Below are 21,641 nucleotides of genomic sequence, written 5' to 3' on the forward strand. Positions count from 1 at the left end.
CCTAAAGGAAATCTTGCCATATGATTTAGAGATCAGAAATAGCTGTTCAATAACTCTAATAATACACATCAGATAGTGTACAAAACCCATGCTTGTCAGAAATATCTGCCGGTATGATGGGAGAGATCCAGTGCCTAATCCAAAGTTACAGATGACACAAGAAGGGCTGCAAATGGCACAAAAAGTATAGAAGCTCAGAAATTCATGTATAAATTCATGTATAATATTGTATAATAACAGCATATTTTATCTTTTAATGCATAAATATACACAATTTTTAAAAGTTAAAATAAGTAAAATTATATATATAGTTTACAAAAGGAACATAACAGCCAGCAGATGACACACAAAGGTTCCTACATTTTACATGGATTTTTCCATATGGGAGGAGAGGGTATGCTGAGTCCCTAATTCCACAAAGTCAAAAGGATAACTGCACTTTGTGTCAAGTGTTATGTACCTACAAAGCATGATCTCTGCTCTCTAGGAAAATAAATTCTAGTTGGAAAAACACAATGTAAATATAGGATCACAGATCTAAAACTGAAAGAGACTTCAAACAACATGCAGTTCATCTTTTCCCCTACTTTCCTTCAAATAATGAAATTCAGACCTAGAATGATAAGTGACTTGTTTAATGTCATATAGGCAGTGGGTATAAAGGCAGAATTTGAATGCAGGTCTTCAAGTTCCAGAGTCAGTACTCATACTCCTAAACTCTATTGTCTTTCTTCTAATATAACATGAAGAGTTAACAGCAAAGTTAAAAGAAATAATGTCAATATAGGAGATATCCCTGGGTGGAATATCATCCATTGCTTGATAAGTATAGAAAATGAATGTTATGAGTTCAAAGATCAAAAATCTGGTAGTTATTTTAATCTGGAAAGGCTTTATGAAGACAATGAGATTTAAATTGGGCCCTGGAAGTTTTTTTATGCTACCTGTGATATATTGAAGTCATGATAGGGAAAGTCATGATGTGGAAGGGATAATTGTAGGTGATTATCTGCATGGTGATCCTGGCTGAATTCATAGGAGGTGATAAAATCACAGAGGTAAAAGAAACAAAAATATTTGTTGATTGATTGATTAACTAAATAGCATCATGATATGCTAGAAAACACATTTTCCCTGAAGTTGGAGGATCTGGCTGCAAATCTTGCCTCTCACACTTTCTACCAGTATGACCTTTTACAAATTGCATAGCTACCTTTGGCTTCATCTTCCTCATTTGTATAATGAAACTTGTTGAATTAGATGGCAATCTGAGTTCTCTTCACTCTAGTTCATGATCCTATGATCCCTGATATTTTACAATATATTTTCTTTCTTGCTGCTATAATGTGATTCTTTTCTAAATTTACTATTTACAGGACACGTTTACTAATTTATGAAGAATTTCTGGAACCCAAACCATATTCTTTTTATACTGTCCCCCCCTCCCTCCCTGCCCCAGCATCAGAAATACTAATCTGGGTTCTTTTTCAATTGCAGGAGCCTTCATGATTCCATTCCTCATTCTTCTGGTTCTTGAAGGAATCCCATTGCTTTATCTGGAATTTGCCATTGGACAAAGGCTAAGAAAGGGCAGTGTTGGTGTCTGGACTGCTATTCATCCCACCCTTAAGGGAGTAGGTAAGTCATTAGAATTTAAAATGGCCTTAACAGGTCAACCAGAGAGGGAATGTGCAACTTTTGTTTCTATTATGTACTTTCCATGTAGAATTTGGTCATCATAGTCAATCAGTCTTACAAGCTTTCTTAGACTCTGCAAAATGCTTTGTTTTGATTAAAAGGATCAATTTTATATGTTATTCAGGATGACTATGGAAGTGAATTTGCTTTTATTTGGGGATGTCAAAGATCAACTCAGGATATATTTGCACTATGCTGTCCTTGCCAGGTACCTGAGTGACCTAGTGATCAAAAGCATCTTGCCTATAGTCACTTAATACCTATTTTTGGGATAATTTTAGAGGTCATCTGGTCTAGTGCCTTGCATGGTATAGGAATTCCCCCCTCTAAAACATCTCTGACAGCCCTCTTGCCCTGTTTTGAATGTTTTCAGGGAATTTAATTTTGGCTTCCATGTCTGCTAGTTTTTCATTGAGATTTAAATAATTATAAAACCTGAGCAAGACTTTATTGTCTCCTTCATTAATGGAATGGATCATCACTTCCCCAGAATGCAAAGCAGGTACCCAACAGTGGCATTCAATAGAACAAAAAATATTATAGACATACCCGTCCATTGCAGAGATAATTTTTGATTAGTAACTTGGAGGAAAAATAGTGTTTGCTTCTTCTAGTCAAAGACATTTATTTCTCACACAAAGGCTCCATGTCTCAGCAGCAGGATGACCTAAGCTCTGATTCAAGATTCAATAAACATTTACTAAGAATTTTCTGAGTGAACAAAACTGTTTAGTGCTAAGTATATAATATTCAGATGCCTCAAGGAGCTTGTACTGCTGATGGGTATTTGGGAGGAGGGATAGGAAGGAAGGGATAGGAGACATTACATATGCACAAATAAGTTTGATACAAGTAGACAGTGAGGAGGAGGAAGAAAAAAGACAAAATGTTCAGGGTTATTTGAAGAAACCATGACTACTTTTACTCTGAGGCTAAGGGATGGGAGAAGGCTTTACCAGGGAGGAAGATGCTTAGCCTTGAGGGAAGAGAGATTCTATAAGTCAGAGATGATGATAAGGTGACATCCTGCATGAATGTATGGAGGACTGAGGATGTTAACTTGGGAGACAAGCTTGTAGACTAGTTTGAATGAAATATAAAGTTCTTAAAGGCATGACAGGTTCTGCGATGATAGATTACGGATGTGGCCAAACTCTAGGCTCTTCTGCTCTTATTGTCAGAATTCATTCCATTCTACCAAACTGCCTTTCTAAATGCTTCATCTGCGGATCATCTGCATGGTGATCCTGGCTGAATTCATAGGAGGTAATAAGATCACAGAGGTAAAAGAAACAAGTGCCATCCTTCTGACATCATTCTCTACTTTCTCCTTTGCTTCAATCTATGATGAATTGGTGACCCTCTTCCTTGACAAGATCTATTCCTAAATATGCCATCTTGATTCCATCCAATCCTCTCCCTTCTTTTCTAGTAAATTGCTCCTAACATCATCCTCACTTTCTTTTTAATCTTCAATCTCTTACTATCTATTGGTTATATCTCCTCCATCTGTAAAAAACCCTCCTTGATCTTATCATCCCTGCTATATATCACCTTTTAGATCTCTTTCCTTTCTTAAACTCCTTGAAAAAAGTTGTCTATATTAAATGTCTCCATTGACTTCACTTCTCTCTTCTAAATTTTCTTCAGTCTGGCTTGTAACCTCCTCATTCAATTGAAACTGTCCTTTAAGAGAATATAATAAAGATGACAATACTATCTAACTAATCTACTTAGTGCTATACCAATCAAACTCTCAAGAAATTATTTTACTGACTTAGAAATAATAACAACAAAAAGGTCAAGAATTTCAAGGGAATTAATGAAAAAAAATGAAGGTGGCCCAGCTGTACCAGATCTAACACTATATTATAAAGCAGTGGTCATCAAAATCATTTGGTACTGGCTAAAAAATAGAGCAGTTGATCAGTGAAATAAGTTAGGTTCACAGTACAAAATGATCAATTACTATAGCAATCTAGCATTTAACAAACCCAAAGATCCCAGCTTTTGGGGTAAGAATTCACTATTTGATAAAAACTGCTGGGAAAATTGGAAGCTAGTATGGCGGAAAGTAGGCTTTGACCCACACATAATACTATATACCAAGATAAAGTTGAAATGGGTTCGTGATCTAGACATAAAGAATGATATTATAAACAAATTAGAAGAACATAAGATAGTTTACGTCTCGGATCTATGGAGTAGGAAGGAATTTGTGACCATAAGAGAATTAGAGATCATTATTGATCACAAAATACATAATTTTGATTATATTAAGTTAAAAAGTTTTTGTACAAATAAAACTAATGTAGACAAGATTAGAAGGGAAGCAATAAACTGGGAAAACATTTTTACATACAAATGTTCTGATAAAAGCCTCGTTTCTAAAATATAGAGAGAACTGACTCAACTTTATAAAAATTCAAGCCCTTTTCCAATTAATAAATGGTCAAAGGATATGAACAGACAATTTTCAAATGGAGAAATTGAAACTATTTGTAGTCATATGAAAAGGTGCTCCAAATCATTACTGATCAGAGAAGTGCAAATTAATACAACTCTGAGTACCACTACACACCTGTCAGATTGGCTAAGATGACAGGAAAAGATGACAGATGTGGGAAAACTGGTACACTAATATATTGTTGGTGGAACTGTGAATGGATCCAACCATTCTGGAGAGCAGTCTGAAACTATGCTCAAAAAGCTATCAAACTGTGCATACCCAGCAGTGTTTCTACAGGGCTTAAATAGACCAAAGAGATCTAGGGAAAGGGAATCATATGTGCAAAAATGTTTGTGGCAGCCCTTTGTGTAGTGTCAAGAAACTGGAAACTGAGTGAATGCTCATCATTTGAAGACTAGCTGAATAAATTATGGTATATGAATGTTATGGAATATTATTGTTCTATAAGAAATGACCAGCAGGATGATTTCAGAGAGGTCTGGAAAGACTTGCATGAACTGATGCTAAGTGAAATGGGCAGAACCAGGAGATTATACATGGCAACAACAAGACTACTATGATCAATTCTGATGGACATGGCTCTCTTCAAGAAGGAGATAATTCAAACCAATTCCAATTGTTCAGTAATGAAGAGAGCTATCTACACCCAGAGAGAACCATGGGAGCTGAGTGTATACTACAACATAGCATTCTCACTCTTTCTGTTATTGTTTGCTTGCATTTTGTTTTCTTTCTCAACTTTTTTTTTCTTATTGACCAAATTTTTCTTGTGCAGCAAAATAACTGTATAAATATGTATACATATATTGGATTTAACATATATTTTAACACATTTAACATGTATTGGACTACCTACCGTCTAGAGGAGGGGGTGGGAGGAAGAAGGGAATAATTTGGAACAGAAGGCTTTGCAAGGGTCACTGTTGAAAAATTACCCATGCATATGTTTTGTAAATAAAAAAGCTTTAATAATAATAAAAAAAGAAACTGTCCTTTACAGAGTTACAAGTGATCCCTTAATTTGATTAGTTCTTTTCCTTCTTGACTTCTCTGTATAATTGGTCACCACTGATCATCTCCTAAATATTATCTCCTTTCTGGATGTTCATGTTTCTGCTCTCTGATAATTTCTCCTCTTGATTGCTCCAGTTCATCCTTCTTTGTTGAATATCACTTATGTAATGCCTATTAATTGTGGATGTGGATCAAGGCTCTGTCTTGGGCCCCTGTTTCTTTTATCACTATATTATCTTGCTCTATTGAATTCAGTCAGGATTGCATGCTGAGGAAGCATTAGAAAGGTAGTTTTGAATTCTGAACATTACATCATGCAAGATATAGGCTCAAATCCTGTTTCCAGATCATATTTATAGCATTGTACTCTTCCTCACACAGGACACTTCATCTCCTTTCTATCTCTCTTTGTATTGGTTATCTTCCATTCTTGAAGAGCTCTCCTTCTTTACCTCCATCTCTTAAAGTCCTCAGCTTTTTAAAGGATCAGTTTAAATGGCAACTTAAATGGCTGAGTATCTTCCCTTCTCAAGTTGATTTCCATCTAACTCTTTATGGATCATTTGTGTTCTTATTTATACGTTTTTCTCCTTCAACAGATTTTAATTTCAGTGAAAGCAAGAACCCTTCTGGCCTTTCTCCCAGGACTCAACACTAAGAATATTGTTGTTGAGTAATTTTTTTTCAGTCATATCCTACTTTTTATGATCCCATTTGGGATTTTCTTGTTAAAGATACTGGAGGGATTTGCCATTTCCTTATCCAGTTAATTTTACATATGAAGAAATTAAGTCAAATCAGGTTAAATGATTTGCCTGGGGTCACACAGCTAGTGAATGTCTAAGGCCAGATTTGAACTCACAAAGAAGAGTATACCTGACTCTAATCCCAATATTCTATCTACTGTGTCACTTATAAATACTTTTTTCTGATAGCTTGATTCAGAAATCTGTAGTCTATCTTAGAGACAATAAGGAATTATTGAAGATCTTTGAATGAATTGGCCATGTCTTAGGAAAATCATTTTGCCAACTGTGTGAAGAATGGACTAGAGATGGGAAAAACTGGTGCAGGAAATCCAGTTAGGTGGCTATATTAATAGCCCAGTTTAGAAATAATATAAATATTGATTAAGATAATAAGGTGAACGGTGATAAGGGAAGGAAAGTAAAATAGATTATGTACATACATTCAACAGGATTTATCAAGAGGTTTGATAGGTCAATACCTGTCTGGTTAGAAGGTGGAGAAAGAGAAGAATCAAAGATAACTTTAAAGTTTGAGTCTAAGTAACTGAGCTGATGATAGTAGTGAGTACTATCACCAGGAATAGAAAAATTCAGAAGACATGCAGGTCTATGAAAATGATAAATTTCCTTTTGGGTATATTAAATTGAGATGGAAATTCTAAAAGCTAAAGAATGGAAGCTTCCTGAAGACAAGAAAAGTTGGTTTTAATCTCCAGTAATAAATACAATGCTTTCCCCAGATGTAATACTTCATAGATTTGAATTGGATCTGAAATTGAATTGAATTGAAAAAAAAATGCTATAGTTATACATGCTCAGTTTCACCATTATAGTTAGTGGCATAATAATAATAACAGCAACAACTAATAATAATATTGTAAAGTATTTTATCTTTTTTAGAACTTTTACAAGACCATTTTTTTAATATGAAATTCTTATGAAAAGACAAATAACAGTGTAAGAAAATGAATAAATGGTACCAAAAGGATAGTCTGGACCAAAGGTATCAAACAAAGCTTAGTCTCCAATAAAGAAGTACTTTATTCTTGATCCTAAACGTGATGGGGAACAATGGAAGGTAGTTGAAAAGGGAAATGATATGTTAAGAGTTACCTTTTTTAGGAACATGGAAGGGATAGATATGAGAAACATTAAAAGAAATTGAAGCACTTACAGACAAAAAAGACCATGGGAGCAAGGGAAAACATTAAAAATGATTCATTTTTTTCATGCCTGGAAGTTTGGGGAAAAGAAGATCCTATTAGCAGTACCCATTTACATATAAATATGGATGTTCTAATTATAAATAATATTTATAAATTCTTTAAAACTGATCCCTAAGAACTACAAATATGCAATACTTTTTAACCTAATTAAACTATTGAGCATGATGTAACATAATAAAATTGGTCCTTTTATTCTATAATTTATGCTTTTGCTACTGGCTCTCTCCTTCCTCCACCTCCAAATTAGTTTCAGTGGTAGTTTTACTGTATCCTTACTTTGCCAGTGAAGAGCCACCCTCCTGGTATTTTTGGTATTCTGGGAGGAAGGAGAAGGAAGAATATGGGGGGAAATCTAGGGAGTGTAAAAACAAAAGACAACACAAATTTATATAAATGTTTTTTAAAAATAAAACTAACGTAAATAGGATTAGAAGGGAAGCAATAAAGTGGGAAAACATTTTTTAATGGCTAAAGGTTCTGATAAAGGCCTCATCTCCAAAATATATAGAGAATTGACTTTAATTTATAAGAAATCAAGCCATTCTCCAGTTGATAAATGGTCAAAGGATATGAACAATTTTCAGATGAAGAAATTGAAACTCTTTTTAGTCATAAAAAGGTGTTCCAAATTATTATTGATCAGAGAAATATAAATTAAGACAACTCTGAGATACCATTATACACCTGTCAGATTGGCTAAGATGACAGGAAAAGATAATGATGGGTGTTAGAAGGGATGTGGGAAAACTGGGACACTGGTGCATTGTTGGTGGAGTTGTGAATGGATCCAACCATTCTGGAGAGCAATTTGAAACTATACTCAAAAAGTTATCAAACTGTGCATACCCTTTGATCTAGCAGTGCTACTACTGGGCTTATACCCCAAAGAGATATTAAAGAAGGGAAAGGGACCTGTATGTGCAAGAATGTTTGTGGCAGCCTTTTTTGTAGTGGCTAGAAATTGGAAACTGAATGGATGCCCATCAATTAGAGAATGGTTAAATAAATTGTGGTATATGAATGTTATGGAATATTATTGTTCTATAAGAAATGACCAGCAGGATGAATACAGAGAGGCTTGGAGAGACTTACATGAACTGATGCTAAGTGAAAGGAGCAGAACCAGGAGATCATTATACACTTCAACAACAATACTACATGATGATCAATTCTGATGGACGTGGCTCTCTTCAACAATGAGAGGATCCAAATCCGTTCCAATTGATCTGTAATGAACAGAACCAGCTACACCCAGAGAAAGAACACTGGGAAATGAGTATGGACCACAACATAACATTTCCACTCTTTCTGTTATTGTTTGCTTGTAGTTTTGTTTTTTCTTCTCAGGTTATTTTTACCTTCTTTCTAAATCCAATCTTTCTTGTGCAACAAGATAACTGTATAAATATATATACATATATTGTATTTAACATACTTTAACATATCTAACATGTATGGGACTACCTGCCATCTAAGGGAGGGAGTGGAGGGAAGGAGGGGAAAAGTTGAAATAATAAATTTTTGCAAGGGTCAATGTTGAAAAATTACCCATGCATATGTTTTGCATATAAAAAGCTATAATAAATAAAATAAAATAAAATAGAAAGTCTTTACTCACTGCCAAAAAAAAATTAAAAACCTATTAAATTCTGAAATGTACAGGATGTACTAAAAACTTTAGTATACTTTTAGAGCTTTAATAGCTTAATACTGCACTAAGACTTTTGGGATACCCTGTATATTCTATATCTTTTCCCATATAGTATCCCAGAGGTCAAATATCACCTTATCATTGTTTTGACTATCAAAAAGCAAATTATGTTTGGTTTAAGTAAATAATCTTCATTTGCCTGGCACAGTGCCTTTAAACATAGCGGGTTATAAATGTTTGTTTATTTGAATTGAAGTAGATACATTTCATCATAATTCATAACTCTTCCTCTTTCCCTTTAGGCATTGCTTCCATGTTCGTTTCCTTTATGGTAGGCTTGTATTACAATACCATCGTTGCCTGGGTCATGTGGTATTTCTTCAACTCTTTCCAAGATCCCTTGCCTTGGAGCACATGCCCACTCAATGAAAACAGAACAGGTAATATCCAGGGCCTTTGGTATTAGCTGGAGCTATTCCATCACTGCTTGGTTTTCCATGATGAATGCAACTATGTGTCACTTTAACCAATGGAAGTGCAAAATGGAAAAACTGGAATAGAAACCAAAATGTATATCTTAAATGCACTGAGCAGAGTGAGATTAAATGAGAGCTTATTATTTAAAGGAATTTTCTATCGAGTCTTTTAATGAAATACTTTCCATTTTAAATGAAGAATGATATAATGTATTTAAAGTATTTTGCAAACTTAAAGCAGTATATAATGCAAGTTATTGTCATCATCATCATCATTATTACTCCTTAATGTTTCAATTTCATGAATGTATATTTTGGAATTTAAGATATGTTTAAAATACAGCATACCTGGTATCAACATGAAATGAAATAGCTGTTCTGTTTGTGTGTGAACTTTATTCTTTTTTTTAAATTACATTTTAAAGAGGGAAAAAGTCTAAGATCATAGAATTTTACTTTTAGTGCTAGAGAGCTAGATGGGACCTTAAAATTATCTAATCTAATCCCTTTATTTTATTATTGAGGAAACTGAGACCCGGGAAAATGAAGTGAATTTGCTTAAGATCACACAGGTAGCAGAGCCAGAATGTAAAATTAGGAACACTCATTCTAGACTGAATATCCTTTCCACAACACTCTGCTTCTTCCTTATAAATTTCCAGATGGAATCACAGCCTGAAATGGAGATTTTTTTATGAGGCCAATTGGTGCTGTAGTTAAGGGTGCTAGTTTTGGGGTCAGCAGATCTGGATCCAAATCTCAGCTTTACCACTTCTAACTGTGTAATGTTGAACCAGTGGCCTAAATCTCATTGGATTTCAATTTGTTCATTGATTGGATAGTCACATTAATACTACCTTCCTCTCAGTGATTATTGTGATGAAAGTACTTTGTGAGCCTTAAAAGAACTATAGAAATATATATTATTAAGGCTAAGAAGAGAAGGAGATTTTAAGCTCCTTGAGGAGAGGATCTGTTTTTCATCTTTGCACCCACCAGTGTCTGACATAGAGTAGTCACCTAATAAATGATTGTTGGATTATTCAACTAGAAGATCCTAGTTAATAAGTAAGTTTGTGCCACATACCATCTTCAAAAATAATTATTTGAAGTAATCTGTTCTTGGTATGCTATTAGATACTGCATAAAGCAAATTAATTGAACCAGTTCCTGGCCCTTAGAATTTCATAGTGAGAAAGTACCCATTCCCTAAGTATAAAGCAGTTGCTTCTTTGTTTCTATCTACATTAGAGTAGTACCTGTGGATTCAAAACTCCCTCTAGGTATTGCTTCCATGTTTGTTTCATTTAAGGTACCTTTGTACTACAACATCATCATTGCTTGGGTCAAGTGGTATTTCTTCAACTCTTTCCCAGATCCCTTACTTCTGTCTGTGGATCCAGAACTTCTTATTGAAGCCTTTTCATCAGGGCTTGTAAGAATGTAATAATTTTTGGAGAACTTTAGCTCCTTTAAACAGTATTTGAAATTATCTTTCATGATCATGCCCCCAGATATCACTCTCCAAAACCCAGCTCAATATAGAATTCAGCATGAGATATCCTTGTTTTACACCTTATTTAAAGGGACCTATTACTTATTGTTCATCTCACCTCTAACTGTTAAAAATTAATTTCACAATCAGGCTCCAGTGTAGATAAATTGACTTAACAGCCTTTCTCTCCACTCTACTTTGTACCCTCTTGTCTTCACTGAAAGAACTGAAGGGCAATGGAAAAAAAGGTGAAGAAAATGGTTCAGTGGAATTCTGCATACATTGAGCTACATTTCACTATTTTTAGGACTTTGTCTTTTTGGGGTAGGGGTGGGAAGGGAATCTGGGTTAAATGACTTGACCAGGGTCACACAGCTAGTATGTGCCTGAGGTCATATTTAAATTCAGGATCTCCTGATTCCAGAGCTGTTGCTCTATCCACTTTGCCAATTAGCCTCATTCTTCTTGACTGAAAAGTCCCTCCAGGAAGCCAGTTCCCAGGAATTCTTCTAAGCCTCGGATGATGGTCCAGTGGCTTTTTCTAAAAAGAAAAGCTACCAACATTATCACTAATTTCCAATTAATTTACTTACTGCAGAGCCAATAGCAGAAAATTTGCTAAACACTGTTTTGTTCCCACTTCAGGTTATGTAGAGGAGTGTGCCCAGAGTTCTTCAGTGGATTATTATTGGTATCGAGAAACTTTAAATATTTCTACCTCCATTGATGATTCAGGAGATATTCAGTGGTGGATCTTGCTGAGTTTGACATGTGCTTGGAGTGTCCTTTATGTGTGTATCATCAGAGGCATTGAAACAACTGGAAAGGTATTCAGATTTAAAATCATTGGTGTGATGCCTGGAGCTAGAGGGAGGGAAAGAAAAAGATGGAAGGGATAAGAATGACTTCTTTTGAAACCTCAGTCTCTAGGTTAGAGAAAAATCATAAGATATAGATTGGGAGCTGAAAGGGACCTTAGTTGGTGGTGCTGGTGGTGGTGGTGGTAGTGGTGGTGATTTATATAGTACTTTAAGGTTGGTAAAACATTTGGCAAATGTTATCCATTTTAATTCTCACAAGATCTCTGGGAAGTAATAGTGATTACTATCTTCATTTTACAACTAACAAAACTGAGACAAACAGGTTAAATACTTGTCTCAGGTCATAAGATAGCGACTGTTGTGGGATTAGAATTCAGGTCTCCCTAAATCCAGCACTTTATCCACTTTGTGACCTAGATGCCTATAAGAGGAAAGTGAGTCCAATTTACTCATATAAAGATGGAGAAACTGAGGCACAGGGAGTCTAAGTGACTTGTCCATGTTCATAGATCTAGTAAGTGTTTGATATAGAATGTACACTTGAGTCTTCTTGACTCTCAGCCCAGTGCCCTGTCCAATAGTCCCTATTGCCTCGAGAAATGATCATAACAGTATACTGGTGAATCTAAAATTAATGGGAAATACTATTATTATTATTACTACTACTACCATCACTATCATTGCTACTACTGCCACTATTTCTACTATACCACTACTACCACTACCACCACCATTACTATTACTATTACTACAACTATCACCATCACCACCACCACTACTTCTAACTAATGTTTATGTAATACTTTAAATTTTACAAAATACTTTACATTATGTTATCTCATTTGATCCTTGCAACAACTTTGTAATATTAGTGTCATTATTATCCTTGTTGAGCCTGAACTTTTTTATTGAAGCTTTTTATTTTCAAAACATATGCAAGGATAATATTTTAACACTGACCCTTCAAAAACCCTGTGTTCCAATTCCCTCTACTTCCTCCACTCTCTCCCCTAGATAGGATGTGATCCAATATATGTTAAGTATGGTAAAAATATATGTTAAATCCAATATAGGCATACATATTTATATAATTATCTTGCTGCTCAAGAAAAATCTGATCAAAAGTAAAAAAAAAGAGAGAGAAAATAAAATTTAAGCAAACTAGAACACAAAAGTAAGAATGCTATGTTGTGAACCATTCTCAGTTCCCACAGTCCTCTCTTTGGGTGTAGATGGCTCTCATTATCACAAGATCACTGGAACTGGCATGAATCATCTCATTGTTAGAAAGAGCCACACCTGAGAATACTGCGACTTATCCAGAATTACACAACCGATTAGTGTGGGGAGCAGGATTCAAATTAAGCTCATCTTGACTCAAGTCTTGTATCCTATTTACTTTCCACCTTGCCTCAAGAAAAAGGATCCACATAGAATCCTGGCCTATGATGAAGATAAATTAATAGGGCTAGAGACTGTGTGGTAGATAGAATTCTGGGCCCAGAGTCAAGAAGAACTGAATTCAAATCCAGCTTCACACACTTACTAGTGGTGTGACACTGGGCAAGTCACTTAATTTCTGTTTACCTCAGTTTTCTAATCTGTAAAATGGGGATATTATCTCACAGGGTTGTTAGAATCAAATGAAATAATATTTATAAAGTATTTAGAACAATGCTTGGCACACAATAAACACGCTTTCTTTTTTTCTTTTTTCTTTTTTTTAAATAACTTTTTATTGACAGAACCCAGGCCAGGGTAATTTTTTACAACATTATCCCCTGCACTCACTTCTGTTCCGATTTTTCCTCTTCCTCCTTCCACCCCCTCCCCCATATGGCAAGCAGTCCTTTACATGTTAAATAGGTTACAGTATATCCTAGATACATTATATGCGTGCAGAACCAAACAGTTCTCTTGTTGCACAGGGAGAATTGGATTCAGAAGGTATAAATAACTCAGGAAGAAAAACAAAAATGCAAGCAGTTTATACTCATTTCCCAGTGTTCTTTCTTCGGGTGTAGCTACTTCTGTCCATCCTTGATCAATTGAAACTGAATTATCTCTCTTTATCAAAGAGATCCACTTCCATCAAAATACATCCTCATACAATATGGTTGTTGAGGTATATAATGATCTCCTGGTTCTGCTCATTTCATTTAGCATCAGTTCATGTAAGTTTTGCCAGTCCTCTCTGTATTCATCCTGCTGGTCATTTCTTACAGAACAATAATATTCCATAACGATAAACACGCTTTCTTACCCTACATAGAAATGATTCCCTGATCCAAGTCTTTCTACTAAATGGGGCATAACTTGTTTACATTACTTTTTTTTTTTTTTTACACAACTAGTCCCTTTTATTTCTCTGTGGTAATTTACAAAATATTTCACAGGATTACACTATTTGTCAGTAATTCAACTACCTTTGCAATTTGCCAGGTTTTCCAGGGTACATGTCCACTCAGAGAAGGACATTAAAAAACAAACAACAATAACAACAACAACAAAAAAAACCTTTGTATCTCCTTGGCCAATGCAGACATCTGGTCACTTAACTTATATATGCTTGGCTATTCAGAATAAGAGAATTAATTCTATTCTGGCGAATACTGTAACTGCAGCTAAGCATATTCCAAGTTTATGTGTTCATTTCTTTATTCATTCATACAAGAGGTATTTATTTGGACAGCTAAATGACTCAGTGAACAGAGCCTCAGTCTTGGAGTCAGAAGGATGGAGTTTAAATCCAGCCTCAGATACTTGACACTTATCAGCTATGTAACCTGGGCAAGTCACTTAACCCCAAAAACCTTGCCAAAAAAAAGAGATATTTATCAAGTGTCTACAATGTGTCAGGCATTATGCTAGACACAGGATATCAAGCTTGCCTCAAGAAGCTTACATTCTATGAAGAGTGATGTGGTTAATGTAGATGATGGTAGACACCAAAAATTGGGATTTGGTCATGTGAAGAATTCACAATGGCCATTCTCTTTGGCAAAAGGTAGATTTGTTTAGGGAAGAATTTACAAACAAAATGAAAGAATACAATAGACATCAGGAATGGTAAATATGAAATAGAATTGGGAGAGCATATGAAAGACAAGTTTCTCAGTGGAACTTATGATAATCAGTAGAAAGGGAGCATCCCATGAGGTTGGGGCATGCTTTTAACTGGCAGACTAAATCCTGAAAGGGATTTAGCACTCTTAGCTGAAAGGAGAAGTGAGGTTGGAAAGCATAGTGGAGTTAAGGGAGATACCACGTGACATGGAGATGGAAATAAGGAGAAAGATACAGCCCTGGTGGACTGACCCAAAGGAAGGCAGCAGCCATAGGATGCCAAATAAATAGATTTCATAGGGAAAATTTAACCTTAGGAGCATGACTTGGATTTCTGATAGGGCATGGCAAAGTGAGACTGCTACACAGGGTGGTCTCAGGTGTTTGGCATAACTTGGATTTCAGACTGGATAATCTCCCCAAAGGGTGGGACCATGCAGCTAAATTGATCTCTATCAGAGCCTTCTCCCTGCTTGCCTCAGGGATTAATTTTTATTAATTCCTCTGCTAACCATACTTAACATTAAAGACCTCATCAGAGAAGAAACATTTTGAACCCATAAATACAAACAATATGCCAGGTAAATACACAGTAAGGGGCTCCCCCTTTACTGCATGCTACTAATTATGGGTATGGGGTTAGGCTTCAGGCAGAAGATGGCACTTGAGCTGAGTTTTCATAGAACTCAGGGATTCTCTAAGAAAGAGATAAATAAACAAGAAGAGAAAGTATTCCCAGGGAGGAAATAGTTTATAAAAATGGGTCTGGCGAAGCTGAAGAGTGTGCAAAGGATATTAATGTGCAATAATGATGTAATAGGACTCTTTGGTTTCCTGATCTTTGTGGGGAGGCCTGGATCAGAAAACCCTGAATTTCCTGATGACCCTTCCCCACCCTTTCACCTGGTCTAGGGAAACTCCTAAAATAATCCCCATCTCAATTCACTTAAAGATTCTGGCCATTATTGACCTGGAGATTATTCTTTCAATTCATCCAGAGATCACTCCCTAGCCCCTGGGCCATAGAAAGCTAAATAAAATTGAACCCTGTCTCCTCAATATTTGCTACCTTCTAATCAGAAGCCCACTGAGAATTGCTCAGTGAAAATAAAGCCCTCTTTCCAAATCTTATTTGGAGACTGAGACTGAATTCTTTTGCAAAACCTGTGACAAACACGGTTAGGGTATCTCACCCCTCAACAGTAACCTGGAAAAAGTAACTGTTTAGTGGTTCACTGGTGTCCAATTCTTTGTGATCTCATCAACTCACCAGTCTCTTCCATCTTTCACTACGTGTCTCAAAGTCTTTCCAAGTTCACGTTCATTCCTTTCACAATTCTATCTAGAAGCAGACTGTGAAGGAATGTAAATAACTGAGAAACTTGTATTTTATCCTAAAGATAATAAGGGATTACTAGAGCTTCTTGAATGGGATAGTGACTTGATCTGGCCTTGCTTTAGGAATATTAATTTGACAGCTATAAGGAAAAAGATTTAAAAAAGGAGAGTTTGAAAGTGAGGAAGCCAATTAAAAGACTTCTTGTGATAGTTCAAATGAAGGGTGATAAGGTTCTGAATCAAAGTGGTTGGGTATATGTGTAGAGGGAAGGGAAGGAATGGATGCAAAAGGTGTTTTAGAAATAAATTGACAAAACTTGGCAATTGTACTTTTAATCTTATTAGACAAATTATTTTCAATCTAGAATGGAAGGATTATAGCTTTCAGAGCTAGAAGGGAGCTCTTTGTGAAAAAGTATTTTGGTTCTGTTTTATCTTCACATTTTAAAATACGTTACTTTCTTTTCAGGCAGTGTATATCACATCAACTCTTCCTTATGTTGTCTTGACCATTTTCCTTATCCGTGGCTTGACATTGAAAGGGGCCACCAGTGGAATTGTCTTTCTTTTTACACCTAATGTAAGTACTTTTGTCTGCTCTAGAATACAGCCTAGTAATGGGGTTAAGAAATACAATCGAATATGTTCAGTCCTGGACCCAAGCTGTATTTTCTTATTTTTTTCCTAATAATCTTTTATTTTTCCAAATACATGTAAAGATAATTTTCAACATTCATTTTTGGAAGATTTTGTGCTTTAAATTTTTCTCCTTTCCTTTATCTCTCCCCTCTCCAAGAAAGCAAGCAATCTGATATAGGTGAAATAAGTGCAATCCTTTTAAATTTATTTCCATTTTGTCATGTTGTGTAAGAAAAAAATCATGCCAAAAAGGGGGAAGGGGAAACCATGAGAAAGAAAACAAACAAACAAAAAGATGAAAAACTATGCTTCGACCCACATTCAGTCTCCACTGTTCTCTCTTTGGATGTGATTGGTATTTATCACCCTAAGTCTATTGGAATTTCCAGGCTCTATTTTCTGACTTAGATGTAATCCATAATAAGAACAAATACTTGAATTATGAATTAGTAGTATTTCTTGTCTTCTCTCCTCAACTTACCACCTTTCACTGTTTGCCAGACATATGGAGGTATCATCTAATATAAAAGTCCCAATGGAACCTTAGAGAGTTTCTATTTCTTTTTTTCAGGATTTAATAATTCTGCTCAATCTACCACCTCCTGATAGTAATCCTGGGGTATTTGCAGTGTATTATGAGATAGTATTGATGTGGATTCCCTAAATCAGTTTATTATTAAAAGCTATACGGAAGCTAGTTTCTTCAGACTATCTGCTTGTATGGGATAATCAAGGCCAAAATTCCTATATTGAGCTCTGTTGCCTCAAGAAAGAGACTTTGATCGATCTCTATAATCTCAGCTAGGAAACATAAAAACTCTTTAACCAGGTGAAACTCTTTAGATGCTTTCTTTGTCCCAGTTGTCTCTGAGACTATTCAGCAACTCCAAAATCCCAGTCTTCTCTGAGGCCTGACTATTTAGCATCCCCAAACTTCCCTTGGGAATTTTTCCAGATTACTTTGTTAATAATATATATTCTTTATCTTCTCAATTCCTTCCTCAATTCTTTTTCCATGGTGGTCTACATAATCTCCCCTTGCCCAAAAGCATGTTACAAAATCATCTTTAATTATTGCTCATGGCCTTTTCTCAGAAATAAAGGTACCTTTTGACAAAGAGAAAGTCATTGTGAGTTTTTTTGCAAACACCTTTCACCTTGTGCTGGCTCTTCTCACACCTTGCCTTTGAAATCAATGATTACTTTCCCAGGCACATTACTATATTGGGTTTTTAATTTCAAACACCTTTTAATATACTTTAGCTAGATTGTGGTAATTGAAAGGATTTTAAAATGCTCATTATTTCAGCACAGCTGCATTATGCTGTAGTGAATTTTAGAGTTCAAGTTCTGGGTTAACTACTTGTTTTGACCTGAGGTTTCTGACCCTCATTCTCTTCATATTTAAAGAAAATGAAGGTACAAATGATTATGCCACCTCATTCTTGGTTGTTTTGAAAGCCAAATGGGAATGCATATAATCATAATTGCAATCCTAAATCATCCAAGATGTTTTATTAGGGTAGATTATTATTATGTAGTATTTTTTAATTAAAGCTTTTTATTTACAAAGCATATGCATGGGTAATTTTTCAGCACTGACCTTTGCAAAACCTTTTGTTCCAAATTTTCCCTTCCTTCTCCCCACCCTCTCCCCTAGATGGCAGGTAGTCCAATACAGGTTAAGTATGTTAAAATATATATTAAGTCCAATGTATGTATACATACTTACACAATTATTTTGCTGCACAAGAAAAATTGGATCAAGAAGGAAAAAAAAACTTGAGAAAGAAAATAAAATGCAAAGAAACAACAGAAAGAGTGAAAATGCTATGTTGTGGTCTATAATCAACTTCCACAGGCCTCTTTTTGGGTGTAGATGGCTCTCTTCATCACTGAACAATTGGAACTGGTTTGAATCATCTCATTGTTGAAGAGAGCCATGTCATCAGAATTGATCATCTGGTTGTTGCTGTGTATAATGACCTTCTGGTTCTTATGCAGTATTTTCTTCTTCTTTTTTTGAAATAACTTTTTTATTGACAGAACCCATGCCAAGGTAATTTTTTACAACATTATCCCTTGCACTAACTTCTGTTTCGATTTTTCCCCTCCCTCCCTCCACCCCCTCCCCCAGATTGCAAGCAGTCCTTTACATGTTAAATAGGTTACAGTATATCCTAGATACAATATATGTGTGCAGAACCGAACAGTTCTCTTGTTGCACAGGGAGAATTGGATTCAGAAGGTATAAATAACCCGGGAAGAAAAACAAAAATGCAAGCAGTTTATATTCATTTCCCAGTATTCTTTCTTTGGGTGTAGCTGCTTCTGTCCATCCTTGATCAATTGAAACTGAATTAGATCTCTTTATTGAAGAGATCCGCTTCCATCAGAATACATCCTCAAACAGTATCGTTGTTGAGGTATATAATGATCTCCTGGTTCTGCTCATTTCACTTAGCATCAGTTCATATAAGTCTCTCCAGTCCTCTCTGTATTCATCCTGCAGGTCATTTCTTACAGAACAATAATATTCCATAACGTTCATATGCCACAATTTACTCAGCCATTCTCCAATTGATGGGCATCCATTCATTTTCCAGCTTCTAGCCACTACAAATAGGGCTGCCACAAACATTTTGGCACATACAGGTCCCTTTCCCTTCAGTTTGATAACTTTTTAAGCATAGTTCCAAATTGCTCTCCAGAATGGCTAGATGTGTTCATATTCCATCAACAATGTATCAGTGTTCCTGTTTTCCCACATCCCCTCCAATATTCTGCATTATCTTTCCCTGTCATTCTAGCCAATCTGACAGGTGTGTAGTGGTATCTCAGATTGTCTTAATTTGCATTTCTCTGATTAATGATGATTTGGAGCATATCTTCATATGTCTATAAATAGTTTTAATTCCTTTGTCTGAGAATTGTCTGTTCATATCCTTTGACCATTTATCAATTGGAGAATGGCTTGATTTCTTATAAATTAGAGTCAATTCTCTATATATTTTGGAAATGAGGCCTTTATCAGAACCTTTGACTGTAAAAATGTTTTCCCGGTTTATTGTTTCTCTTCTAATCTTGTTTGCATTAGTTTTGTTTATACAAAAACTTTTCAATTTGATATAATCAAAATTTTCTATTTTGTGGTTAATAGTGATCTCTAGTTCTTCTTTGGTCATAAATTCCTTCCTCTTCCACAGGTCTGAGAGGTAAACTATCCTGTGCTCTTCCAATTTATTTATAATCTCATTCTTTATGCCTAGGTCATGAACCCATTTTGACCTTATCTTGGTGTATGGTGTTAAGTGTGGGTCAATGCCTAGTTTCTTATGCAGTATTTTCAAAAGTGGTTTTCAAAAAGTGATTTCAATTATTTTCTAAAGGTGATTTCAATGAAAAAAGGTATTCCTTTCACAGAAAGAAAAAAGGGAAAAAACAAAGATCTTTTCTGGGCAAATGGAATGTTCCCTAGCCCCCAGTTTTCAAACAGTGGTTCTTGACCCCAAATGAAGTCTTTTTGGGCGGCTGTGAAATTGTAATTTCACATCAGTAAATGTTTGATTTGCAGACCTGTTTTATGTGCTTATATGCCTTGGGTCACATAAAAATTTCTCAGGTCAAAAGGGGTCTCTGGTGGAAAAAGTTAAAGGAATTCTGCTCTACCCAAAGACAGGGCTGCTGTTTACTTTCAGGATACCTAAGTATTACTCATCTCCTAAAGATAATGATTAGATCATCCATCCAAATTTATAAGGTATCCTTTTAAATTTTATTAAAACTTCTTAAGTCATTCAGTATTTTTCCCATTCACATTTTAATAGCATTTTGTCTTCATTTCAAGAAAAAACTACAAAATTAGTTGTGAGTTAACTTGACTTTTACTCTCTGAGAAGTGAAACAAAAGCTATCACTAGTACAGAAGAGTTGGCTTTTACATATGCTCTGGGCCTTTTCAAGAACTTTGCAGAATTTCATGCTTGTCAAAATATTCAGCAATCTACATCAGCAATTTGACTCTGTTCACAATGATTTATGTATTTTCTACTACCTCCCCTCCACATGTACTGCTTGCTTATTTGCTTAGCAAGTGTTATCAATAAAAGCAAACTGGACCCTAACACTTGAGAAAGAAGCAATAAGTTTAAATTGTATGAAATTCATTAACATCCCTCACTTCTTGGTTTCTCTTTCCTTATTAAAAGTCTATGCTTCATTATGAGGCAGAAAAAGAGAAGATAGAAAGTGAGAATCTTAAACTACTGAGCTATAGGATTAATTCTTTTTCATTTGACTTCACAGGTCACAGAACTGGCTAATCCAGTCACCTGGTTGGATGCTGGGGCCCAAGTATTCTACTCATTTTCTCTGGCCTTCGGAGGACTCATTTCTTTCTCCAGTTACAATTCTGTGCAGTAGGTATCTAACACAAAAGAAAAGTCATATTCGGTTCCAGATTTCAGAGGTTGACTAGAAAGAGCCTTTGGATGAATTAATTAAATATGGTTAGCCTCAGTTTATCTTTCTGTAAAACAGAGGTAATAGCAACTCCTATACTTTTGTCAAGGTGTTTATTAGTAAGATGAAAAGAAAAAATGCATATGAAAGCCCTTCAAAAAGTCTGAATGCTTCATAAATAATTAGTTTAGCAAAAACCTTGCTATTTGAGTAACTTTGGGGAGATTCTTCTAAGCTACTTAGAAATATTTAGAAAGAAATGCAGGCTTATTATTTATGAGGACATAAAATGATGTGACTTTTGATACCTTGATATTAGTATATGCAAAGTCAAGAAAAATTGCTTAATAGAGGTCTTGAAGGAATCTGCTTTAGTAAATAGATATCACTGGTTTATTCTCAACATCTCTCCTTCTCCCTCTCTGATAAAATCTAATCAGAGATTGCTTAGTCTTTCTTCCCTATGTTTCTTATATCTGTATTTTTCTTTCTTCTCTTAACTATTCTTAGTCTAGTTCAGATTTCCATTATCTCAAA

At 35.3% G+C, this 21,641-nt stretch overlaps 1 protein-coding gene across 1 annotated transcript in view; it reads left to right on the forward strand.

Moving 5' to 3' along the window:
- The window catches only part of SLC6A19 (solute carrier family 6 member 19), a 54,656-nt gene that overhangs the window by 17,750 nt on the left and 15,265 nt on the right, over positions 1-21,641 (forward strand). Inside the window, exons 2-6 of the mRNA XM_051969804.1 lie at positions 1,498-1,638; positions 9,111-9,248; positions 11,425-11,606; positions 16,474-16,584; positions 20,949-21,061. Of these exons, the coding sequence (XP_051825764.1) occupies positions 1,498-1,638; positions 9,111-9,248; positions 11,425-11,606; positions 16,474-16,584; positions 20,949-21,061 (685 nt within the window). The remainder of the gene's footprint in view (positions 1-1,497; positions 1,639-9,110; positions 9,249-11,424; positions 11,607-16,473; positions 16,585-20,948; positions 21,062-21,641) is intronic.

The sequence above is a fragment of the Antechinus flavipes genome, chromosome 1 (genome assembly GCF_016432865.1).
Source record: "Antechinus flavipes isolate AdamAnt ecotype Samford, QLD, Australia chromosome 1, AdamAnt_v2, whole genome shotgun sequence".
Lineage (NCBI taxonomy): Eukaryota > Metazoa > Chordata > Mammalia > Dasyuromorphia > Dasyuridae > Antechinus > Antechinus flavipes.